The sequence below is a fragment of the Lipotes vexillifer genome, unplaced genomic scaffold (assembly GCF_000442215.2).
Source record: "Lipotes vexillifer unplaced genomic scaffold, Lipotes_vexillifer_v1.1 scaffold371, whole genome shotgun sequence".
Lineage (NCBI taxonomy): Eukaryota > Metazoa > Chordata > Mammalia > Artiodactyla > Lipotidae > Lipotes > Lipotes vexillifer.
In genome coordinates, this window is record NW_006786304.1 from 2,762,362 (window position 1) to 2,773,842 (window position 11,481).

Consider the following 11,481-nt stretch of genomic DNA (forward strand, 5'->3'; position numbering starts at 1 on the left):
TTCTCAGAGCTGGGGCTGGGGTCTTAGGAACCCAGCCCCCTGGATGAGAGCAGGGGAGGGTGTCACTCATTCCTTGGGGCCTGAGTGATAGTTTCTAGGCTCCTCAGGAACTGCAGAGGGCGGGCGGGGGGGCGGGGGCGCGGGGGGAGGGGAGGGACCTGAAGTTGCTTTCTAGGGCAGAGACCAGCTGGGTGGGAAGGGAAGGGGAGGGACCACTTTTTAGAAGCTAAATGTCTGTTTCTAGACCCCCCCCACACACACAACTGAGGAACTATTATCAATGGGGATCAGTACAGGGGAATTAGGAAGGAATGTGAGTTTCAAGGTCTTCCCTCAGGGGTGTAGTCCTAGCAGAAGAGCTGAGGAGGAGGGTGAACACTGGCACCTGGGCCAGGGCTGTCCCCTTGGGAAGGAAGAGGGCACTCTCCCTGGGAACCAGGTGATGGTTTTTGAGACTTCCCCAGACCTGAGGCATCAGGAGGAACTGGGTTGGGGGCTGGGGGTTAGGAAGCTAGGAAATTGGGACTGGAGAAGGGATGGCGGTTTGGGAAGAGTGCAGCGGGGGCTGAGGGAGACCTAGGACCTCACCCCTTTCTCTCTCCCTCCCAACAGTGGGCGATCCACCTGTTCCTGGTTAAATGCATGATCAGCATCTCCACGTTCTCGCTCCTTTCCCTTATTGTGGCCTTTCACGCCAAAGAGGTCCAGGTAGGCCCCCAGCCCCTTCCTAGCTCCCCTCAGCCCACCCCCACGCCCTGTCGGCTCACACTTCCCACCTCCTGGGCTGAGTAATGAGCTTCCTCCACCCTGAGATACATCCACACCCTCATCCACCCGGAGGGGATGAGCCACGGACAGACAGCGCCCCCCCCCCACCCAGCAGCCCTGACCTTCCTCCACCTGCTGCCCTGTCTCACCTTGCACACCTGTAGATACTGAGAGTTCCCGCCCCCAGGCCTCTGTCCACTCTGTCCCAGGTTGCCTCACACAAGACACAGCCTCCCAGATCTCACTTCTCCATCCCTGAGTCCCTACCTGTTCCTGTCTCAACAACCCAAGATCCTAGCCATGTGCCCACAGGTCCTTCCCCACTGCTGAGCTCCCCACCGCTGTGCCAACCACCCCACAGACCCAGGAGCCCTTCCCACCCGTATCTCCCCCTCCCATCTCATGTCTCAACCCACACTGGACTCTCCACCCCTTTCCCTCTCATCCCATCCCCCACATCCCCAGATCCTGTTCCCTTCCCCCCACACCTCTGCAGTATAAAATGAGGGTTATTGGTCGAGTGTGGTGACGCCGCTTGCAGTGCCTGGCACACAAGATGTGCTCGGTACAAGAAGTACACATTATCATTAAAGCAGTCATTCGAATAGTTAAGTGCCCTGAGAGCCCTGGGCCTCAGTTTCTGCATCTATAAAATGGGGGTAAGAATATTTTCAATCTGTCTTGTGAGCATTCACTGAGTCACACACATAAAGAGGATAGCGCAATGCCTGGCACCTCCAAAGTGCCCTGGAAATGTTGGCTATTATCATTGCTAATGGGATGATGGCAATTACTACTGCGTCCCTAGAAACTGGAGTTAGGACATAGCTCTATGGATGTGGAATGTAAGTTCTTGGAGAGGCAGGGGTTTGGTTTTGTTTGTTTTGTCCACCCATATCCTCAATATATCTCAATATATAGAACAATGTCGGGCATACAATAGGCACTCAATAAGTGTTTCTGGGCTGGAAGTTCTGGAAGTGGGCTGAAACTAGGGGGAGAAGGTGGAGAGATGTCTTCCTCGGGTCCTGCCCTGCCCCTTCCCACCCTCCCGGGCCCCATGCCCTTCGCTATCTGCCTCCCTCTCCGGCCCCGCGGGCGCGCCCCCCTTATCTCCCCGCGCAGGCTGGGGAGCGGGCGCCTGACCTTCGTGTGACCCCCCTCCTTCTCCATCCGTTCCCCTCCCTGCAGCTGTTCATGACGGACAACGGGCTCCGGGACTGGCGCGTGGCGCTGACCGGGCGGCAGGCGGCGCAGATCTTGCTGGAGCTGGCTGTGTGCGCGCTGCACCCGGCGCCGGTGTGGCGCCCGCCGTGCGCGCAGATCTCGGGGTCCCCGCAGACGGCGGTCACGCAGTCCCGGCCGAGCTTCCTGGGCCAGGCGGAGGCGCTGCTGTCGCTGGCCATGCTGCTGCGCCTGTACCTGGTGCCCCGCGCCCTGCTCCTGCGCAGCGGCGTCCTGCTCAACGCCTCCTACCGCAGCATCGGCGCGCTCAACCAGGTCCGCTTCCGCCACTGGTTCGTGGCCAAGCTGTACATGAACACGCACCCCGGCCGCCTGCTGCTCTGCCTCACGCTTGGCCTCTGGCTCACCACCGCCTGGGTGCTGTCGGTGGCCGAGAGGTGAGGGTGCGGAAGGAGGGGAGGGTGGGAAGGGACGGTACCTGGAGCCTCTGGAGAAGCGGCTTACAACTACCATCGCCCTGTACCGTGGTGCAGGTTGGTACTCCCTGGGACCAAGAAGTGGAGAAAGCCTTTCGCCCCGAAGCCTTTCCTCCACCTGCAGTCTCCAGTCTCCCCAGACACACACACACACCATAGGAAGCCCTGCCCTTCCTGCTTCCAAATCTCTCCTGCCTCAGGTTTCCAGGCATCTGTTCAGTCTCCACACGCAGGCACTGGGTCCTGGCCAAGGGTTGCACCTGCTTTGGAGGAAGGGGACGTCTTTTCCAAATTAGCATAGATGCACTGTAGGTGCTCCCGGTGACCCCCGGGCTGCGCCAGAAGGGAATTGCGTGCAGAGAATTGGTACGGGCATTCGAGGCCCCCTGCTGGACTTTGACCTGATGCTGGAACTGTACCCCTCAGGGCCTCCACTTACCTTACAGATAAACAAATTGGGGGTAATCTTAGCCAGTGGTTCTCAAAGTGTGGTTCTGGGACCAGCAGCATCTCCTGGGAACTGGTTGCAAATCCAAATTCGCAGGCTCCACCCAGATCTATGGAATCCAAAACTCTGGTGGGTTGGGCCCAGCAATCTTTTTTAACAGTTCACGCTGATGCTGGCTCAAATGTGAGAACCTCTGGTTTCGTACATCTGGCAAAGGATTCTTGAGGGGAGATGGAGAATGGGAGGAACTGGCCTTAGATCTCTCCTCTCTGAGCCTCTGTTTCCGCATCTATAAAATGGGTATCAAAATCCACCATCTTTAAAGTCTCCCTGGCAATTCTAATCTTTCATGATTTTAAACTCATTCATCTCACAAGATCTCAGTTTTCTCAGTTGGGAAATTGTTCAGGATCAGTAAATGATCCTCCCACCAATTTTCTCACCTGAAAAATGGGAGGATGGGGAGGGAGCCAAATTTCTAAATCTGTTTGAGGCAGAAGTCCTCAAACTTGAATGTATTTGGGGATGAAGGGGTTGGAGCTTAACAGGGCAGATTCAATCGCCACCTCCAGACACTAATTTAGTGGGTTTGAGGTGTCTGGGGCCCTGGTGAGTGATGCTTTCCCTGCTTTGGCCTAACTGTGGGTCAAAGTTAGACAAATCCTGATTATCCATCCTTTCCATGGCTGGACCTAAATGTCCCCTCCTATGAAGTGAGGGGAAAAGAGGCAGAGTCTGCCAAGCCTTTTTATTTATTTATTTTTAAAGTGCATTTATTTCCTTATTTTAAAGATTTATTATCTATTTTATTTTATTTATTTTTGGCTGTGTCAGGTCTTGGTTGCAGCATGCGGGATCTTTTGTTGCGGCGCGTGGGCTTCTCTCTAGTTGTGGCACGCACGTTTTCTCTTCTCTAGTTGTGACACGCAGGCTCCTGGGCGCGTGGGCTCTGTGGTTTGCGGCACGCAGGCTCTGGTTGAGGTGCGCAAGGCTTAGTTGCCCTGCGGCCTGTGGGATCTTAGCTCCCTGACCAGGGATTGAACCCGTGTCCCCTGCATTGTAAGGTGGGTTCTTTACCACTGGACCACCAGGGAAGTCCCCCGTCAAGCCCTTTTAGAGTCCCACTTTTTTAGTCCTGATAGGGCCACCTCTAGGCCATAGAGCATCTTTGTGGAAATTAGAAAAAGGTGCCCCTTCCTTTGAGTGGATGCAGCCCCCTGCCGGGTCTGACAAGGGGACTTCAGGCTGGGTTTCTGCCCCCCTCTCAACCCCTCAACCACACGCTCTGAATGTAGCAGCCCTGGTAGCCTAGCTGAAACCAAAAAGGCTTTGGAATTGGTCGGATCCAGGTTCAAATGCCACAGCCCAGAGTGGCTGAGCACCTTGCCCAGGTCACACAGCAAAGAGGAGCCCAGGCAGGCTCTCCAAAGCCCAGAACTTAACTGGCTTTTTCTGAGTGCTTCTTGCAACTGTGGGTGTATGTTAAGCAAGAGGGTATCAAACATCACAGGAACCCCAGAATTAACCCACTCTTCCCCACAGACAGACCGTTAATGCCACCGGGCACCTTTCAGACACACTGTGGCTCATCCCCATCACATTCCTGACCATCGGCTACGGGGACGTGGTGCCAGGTACCACATGGGGCAAGATTGTCTGCCTCTGCACTGGGGTCATGGTGAGTACACCCACTCAGGGACCTTGCCTTTACCCCACACTGCTCATCCCCTGGGCCCCAGGAAACCACAGAGCCAACTAAGGCACTCAGGGACACCCCCCCAAGAAACTCGGGTGTCTGGACCCCCACAGCCCCATTCCCTGTCCAGGACACAAACACTAGCCTCATTTCCTTTGAAAATCCAGGAATCCATCCCCTGAGTCCTTCCTCCCTCCAGAATCTAGGACCCAGCCCTCATCCTCCTCAGGAACACAGGCCCCTGACCTCCCAGCCCCATTTCCTCCCAGATTCCAGGAGTCCAGTCCCAAGCCCCACCAAGACTCAGGTATCTTGCCCTCTCCCCCCGCTTTACCCTCTCAATCATCCAGGACTCAGGTACCTGGTTTCCGAGCTCTAGGCTCTTCCAGGACCCACGAATCCAGTCTCCCAGCCTCCATTAAAGCTATTTATTGCGTTTAGACATCAAGAGCATGCCTGTGGACTCAGGCTGCCTGGGTTCAAATCCTGCTTCTGCCCACTTCCTAGCTGGGAGTCAGCCACACAATCTTTCTGGGCCTCAATTTCCTCATCTATAAAATGGGGATGCTGATACCAGTGTACTCCTCATGGGGTTCCTGAGAAGACGAAATGAATTAAACCATGTAAAGGGTCTCAAACACAGAAAATGCTCAGTAAATGGGTCAGGGGGTGGCAATGCGGAAGCTGTTGTCACTGGTTCCAGGCGTCCGGCTGCCCCTACCCCAGCTCTTGTGTCGTCAAGGATGAGGCAGAGGCTCCCTGAGCGCCAGACTCCAGCCTCCTCCCCAGAGTCGGCCTCCTCCTAAATCTAGACATCTGCCCCCTTCCCCTCATAGACCCAGCACCCGATGCCTTGGCCTTCACCTCCCTGTGAGATATGGCTCCCTTCACCCACAGGAATTCAAGCCTCCAGCCCCAGCCCTGATTTGTCCCAGGAAGGACATGGTGAATCCCCCAGTCCTGGGTCCACAGGTGATGCATGGGGGGAAATGTGACAGCCCCCTTCCCTCCAGCAGTGAGTCTTTGTGACTAGGAAAGAGAGGCAGAGACTCAGCCAAGGACACACTCCCAAAGGGTCAGGGACTCTCAGGGCTGCCTGGGACCTCCTCCCTCATTTGACAAAAGGAGAAACAGAGATAAGGCGATTTGCACTCCAGCTCACAGCCAACTCCTAGCTGAGAGGTTCCAAGGTATAATGAAATTATAACGGCTAACTTTTATTGGGCACATACTTTGTGCCAGTCTCTGCTCTAAAGGTGTCAACTTATGGAATCCTCGGGAGTAATACTGTGAGGGTGTGCACATTTTACAGATAAGAAACTCAGACGCTGAGAGATTAGATAACTTGCTCTGAAGCTGGGCTTGAAACCCAAGCAGTCCCAGAGCCAAGGTTTACAGCTAGTAATTATTCTGAGGGTCAAGAGTTGAAACATATGGGGTGGGGGAAGACTTCAGGAGATTCATTCTAACTCCAGGTGCTACAGAGCAGTTGGGATTTGTCGGGGCCTTGCAGGATCAGGGGCCTCGAGAAGGAAGGGAGAAGCGTGAGACCAAGGTGCTCAGGCAGGTGAGGGCTGAGTCGCCTGGGGCGGAAGCTGTGCAGAGAAAGAGCGGCCTGGGCCCTGGAAGGCCTTGAGAGCTGCGCTAAGAAGGCTGGGGCAGTGGGAGCCTAGAAGGAGATGAGGGCGAGGGCATCAGGGTCATAACTGGATGTTCGATCTCCCTGGGGTCAGGGTGGAGTGAGGGAAAGGCTGGACACTGTCCAGAAGGGAGAGCATATGGCCAGAGCTGGGCAGAGGCTGTAGGGGCGGGGAGGAGCGGGAGGGCACCCTCGCTGACCTGACGGCCCACTGGACCGTGGGGAGGAAAGGGTCCCGCAGGAGCCTGAGGTCTGCTCCTTGCCCAGAACCAGCCCTTCTCCCCAATCTCCAATCACACTTAACCAAAGAGAACATGGGCTTCCCTGGTGGCACAGTGGTTAAGAATCCACCTGCCAAGGCAGAGGACACGGGTTTGAGCCCTGGTCCGGGAAGATCCCACATGCCACAGAGCAACTAAGCCCGTGAGCCACAACTACTGAGCCTGCGCTCTAGAGCCCCCGAGCCACAACTCCTGAGCCCACGCGCCACAACTACTGAAGCCCGCACACCTAGAGCCCATGCTCTGCAACAAGAGAAGCCACAGCAATGAGAAGCCCGCGCACCACGACAAAGAGTAGTCCCCACTCGCCGCAACTAGAGAAAGCCCGTGTGCAGCGACGAAGACCCAATGCAGCCAAAAATAAATAAATAAAATAAATAAATCTATTTTTTTTTAAAAAGAGAGAGAACATTGTGATGGTGTAAATACCACACCTAGGAGTTGGACTCGGACGCATGATTTTATGATCCCAGCTCCACCACTGGGAGCTGTGGGACCCTGGTTCTCTCTGGGCCGGTTTGCTTGTCTGTCAACTAGCAGTGGTGGTGCCTGCTGTCTGTGGCTGTTGGGAGGGCTCAAGAAGAGAGGGAGTTGGTGGCACGCGGCTGGTCCTCAGATCCCCATGGGCCTTGTGTCATAGTGCCTGCTGTGCCCACAGGGAGTCTGCTGCACAGCCCTGCTGGTGGCTGTGGTGGCCCGGAAGCTGGAGTTTAATAAGGCAGAGAAGCACGTGCACAACTTCATGATGGATATTCAGTATACCAAAGAGGTGAGGGGGCCTCCAGCACCCAGAGCACACCCCTTCCACAGCCCCAGGATCCAGGGCCCCGGCCCCTCCCCCCTCAGATCCAGGATCCAGGCCCCCGGCCCCTCCCCCCTCAGATCCAGGATCCAGGCCCCCGGGCCCTCCCCCCTCAGATCCAGGATCCAGGCCCCTGGCCCCTCCTCCCTCAGACTCAGGATCCAGGTCCCAGGCCCCTCCTCCCTCACACCCAGGATCCAGACCACGGGCCCCTCCTCCCAGAACTCTAGGAGGACTATCTCGCTTGACACTGTGAAACCCACCCCCAGATGAAGGAGTCAGCCGCCCGAGTGCTGCAAGAGTCCTGGATGTTCTACAAACATACACGCAGGAAGGACTCAGGAGCCGCCCGCAGGCACCAGCGCAGGCTGCTGGCCGCCATCAACAGGTGAGGACCTCTGTGCGTGCGCACGCCATGTCCAAGTCTCTTCCTCTCTGCAGGGTGCACGCGCACGCGCATGTGTGTGTGTGACCAAGCATGAATGCATGCCCAGGTCAGGATGCCCATGTGTTGTCTCACTGAACGGATGTCCACCTGGACCTCACAGTGACTCTGCGTGATGGTTTCGTTTACATGTCTCAGAGTGTCTGTGGGCCTGGATGCCCGGGTCTCTATGTGGGAGGCAGGCTCATGGGTGCAGCCACCCCCTCTCATCCCACCTCTGAGCTAGGGCCACTCTGACCCCCCCATTTTTTTTTTACCCCCAGGTTCCGCCAGGTGCGGCTGAAACACAGAAAGCTCCAGGAAAAAGTGAACTCTATGGTGGACATCTCCAAGGTACTGGGATCCCATGAGAGCGGGTCTGCAAGAAGAGGGAGGCTGGGGGCAGCTGGTAAGGAGATCTGGCCCTAGAATAGGGAACGCTGGCACACACAGGCACTCACTAAAGGTTTGTGGCTGAACGAATGAATGAATGAATAAGTGAATGACGCAATAGCGTTTCTCATGTAAGGTGCAGTTTCCTTTGAAACTTAACTTGTACAAAGAACTCCAGTGTTCGATGTTCGAAATTATCTCCATTGTCAAGTTACTTACATGTGGACGGATATAAAATTCCTTTCAACTATGACTCTTATACAACAATAAAACCAAAGCAAATTGACAAACCAAGTTCAGACACAAAGGGCAAAGCAATAAAATGTGAATTAACAGCACTGACACATGGACAGGTGGAAAACTCAATCTGTGTTGCTATTGTGAAGAGGGGGCCCAGGAGCGCTGGGCAGCCTTGCCTGGCCAAGCGGTGACTCAGCTTGCCCTCCTTCTGCTGGGTCCCCTTGATTCTGAAGTGCTCGAGTAGGTGACATCACGCACCCCGGCTTGGCTCACAGCACCTCTTGCTTATCCGGTAGCCTTTGCTTTTTTCTCATTAGTCCACGACAATTCAAACAGTGGCCCTTGGCCCCAATACCATGGTAAACACAGCCACAGATGCCGGCCCCTAAACTTCATGGTGGTGGCCTAAATCTGCCGGAATTGGCAGGTCATGATTTCCAAGATTATCCACACGGCCCAAAACACGGAAGTCAAGAGTTCTCATAGAAAGCTCACACACTCTCAAGGACGAAGCTGTGAATCCTAGTTTGAGAAGGTAGAGAAAGGGCTCTGTGGATTGTGAAGTCAGGCAGTCATCAATTACACAAAGATTTAAGTGAGCACCTACTAAGTTCTAGGGCCTCCCTGATCCAGGTGCTGCCTTGGGCGTGTCATTTAACTGCTCCAGGCCTGTTTCCTCAGCTCTTAAAAATAGAAACAGGATTCCCACTGCCCACACTTTTAGGAGGATTTTAAACTATAAAAAGCACCGGGCCAAGTTGCTGGGCAGTGGCAGGTGGTTGATAAGGTAATTGATATTATTGAGGATAGTAAGGACTTAGTAAATGCTGGTTCCACTGCCTTACTCCACGGGGCAGGGAGAGTCTCCCCCAGCCGCCGATCCCTCTGACCTCTCTCTGCCCAGATGCACATGATCCTCTGTGACCTGCAGCTGGGTCTGAGCACCTCACACCAGGCCCTGGAGAAGCAGATTGATGCGCTGGCAGGGAGGCTAGACACCCTGACCGAGCTGCTTAGCGCTGCCCTGGGTCCACGGCAGCTTCCAGAACCAAGCCAGGAGGCCACGTAGCTGGTAAGGGAGCTGGGACTTGGGCAGGAGAACATCCTGGAGAAAGGGTGCCTGTGGCCAGCACTCCATGTGACTAAGGGGGTGGGGGATGGGCGGCCTGGAGGTGACGCCACCCTTTCTCTTCCGCTTTGGCTCTGTCTGGAGGGAGGGACTCCAAGTTCGGGGCTGGACCAGCAGCGAAGGAAACAGATGTTCCATCCCCCCTTCACAGACTCTCAGTACCCGCTCCCTCTTTCTTTGCTTGGTCTCTGTCTCTGTCTCTTCCTCTGGTGTCTGGCCTGCTTGTCTATCCATCTCTCTGTCTCCCCAGGACCCAGCCAGGAAGAACCAGGCTACTTTCCCCAGGATTGAGGTCAAGGACATTCTCTCTGCTACTCCTAACCCAGCCCCATGCATAAAGCCAGTTAAGCGTAAGGACCGAGGGGGGCCACACCCTGGGGTGGATTGACTCTCTGATGGCTGCTGGTGGGGACACTAGCTGAAGGAGGGAGGCCGTGGCCCATCCCTACCGAGGCCCCAAACGGGAAAATGGTCACCCCTGTCCCACATACCCTGTGCCTGGGGACTGGGACTCCGGAGTCCCAGAGGAGGAGGGGAGCGGGGTCCCAGAGTCCAAGATCCTGGGCTGCATCAGTTACCCGCTGACCAGCACAGATGAAGGAACGAGGCCCGAGGCAGAAGGCAGAGCCCCCTGGCGGGAGATCGAGGAGGACACCAATTCTCCAGAGCTGCAGAGAATTATCTGGTGGGGGAGAAGGTGGGACCTGTGGGGAAGGGTGAAGCTCACCAGTCTCTGCTTTTATACTTTGTAATAAATGTTAAACAAAGTCAGAAGAAGTTGCTGTTTCTTTCGAAACATATCCACACTCCAAACAGGCAGGTCAACCAGTGGAACGCCCTTGCCCTGTCTGAACCTGTTTCCCCATCTATAAAACAGAGGCCTCTAAGAAGTATCCTCCCAGGTCTGTAGGCTGGGGAGTCCTCAACTCCCGCCGGGCCCCAGCCCAGATCTGCGGTGAAGAGCAAGGGCTTTCAATTCAGGCCCAGGAGCCCAGCCCCCCAGCCCCTCCTCCCTCAGACCCAGGAGTCCAGGCCCCCAGCCCTCCTCCCTTAGATTTGGATCAGGGTCCAAATCCTGGCTCTGCCAACCACTGGCTGTGTGACTTTGGGCAAGTGGCTTCACCTCTGAACATTTCACTTCACCTGTAAGATAGGGCCACCTTCCCATGGGTCAGCTGTGAAGATTAAAACTGGGAGTGCACAGAGGGTCAGGTATTTAGTAAGAACAAATACAGGCGAGAACTTAATCATTTTTATTAGTGCTACTGATTTTCAGACACAATGAATACGGGGCTCCCCTTTCTCTTTTTTCTACTGCCCTTTAACCCTCTCTACTCATATCCCACCAGAACCTAGATGAAAACTCACCTACCAGGAGACTAACAGAAATTCCAAACCATCCTACGTACTTGTTTCATACCTGCTAGGACTAAGACAGAAAAAGGAAAGGGGGCTGGCACTTACAGAGGTCCTCCTGTACGCCCAGCTCTGCGCTCCTGTTTTGTAAGTCACCACCACCACTGCCCGCCCCACTCCACCCCATTGTACAGATACAGAAACTGAGGTTTCAAGAGGAGCAGGGCCTAGAGGGCCTGGATTCACACCCAGCTCATCCCACCTCAGAGCCCTCCCTCTCTGCCCTGCTTGGTCAAAGACAGAGCAGCCTTGGACCCTGAACCTAGGTCTCGTTTCCCACAGCCGCTTCGTTCCACTTGCAGAGGCTGAATCATCCTCGCTTCCCTTGATTTGAGGGGAAGCCCAGGCTGCGAGTCATCCTTCTCTGCTGAGCTATCTTTGGATTTCCCTGCAAGTCCATAGCCAGCCTCCCCCTCAGCCCCAAGAGCTAAACTGGGGTTTGTACCACCCACTGCCGCAGACAGCCCTTCCTCTGGATGCCAGCCCTTCTGCGGGGAAGAGGAAACAGGAACATTTCCAACACCCTACCCCTGCAGTAAGCCCTCCTCAGTGATGCCAGATACCCTGCTGACCTCATTCCCCCA

General features: G+C 55.2%; 1 protein-coding gene across 1 annotated transcript in view; it reads left to right on the plus strand.

The window, feature by feature from the left end:
* The window catches only part of KCNN4 (potassium calcium-activated channel subfamily N member 4), a 12,742-nt gene extending 2,767 nt beyond the window's left edge, over positions 1-9,975 (plus strand). Inside the window, exons 2-9 of the mRNA XM_007458569.1 lie at positions 613-708; positions 1,960-2,390; positions 4,420-4,555; positions 7,152-7,262; positions 7,565-7,683; positions 8,004-8,073; positions 9,257-9,424; positions 9,732-9,975. Of these exons, the coding sequence (XP_007458631.1) occupies positions 613-708; positions 1,960-2,390; positions 4,420-4,555; positions 7,152-7,262; positions 7,565-7,683; positions 8,004-8,073; positions 9,257-9,421 (1,128 nt within the window). The 3' untranslated portion in view covers positions 9,422-9,424; positions 9,732-9,975. The remainder of the gene's footprint in view (positions 1-612; positions 709-1,959; positions 2,391-4,419; positions 4,556-7,151; positions 7,263-7,564; positions 7,684-8,003; positions 8,074-9,256; positions 9,425-9,731) is intronic.
* The last annotated feature ends 1,506 nt before the right edge of the window (positions 9,976-11,481 follow it).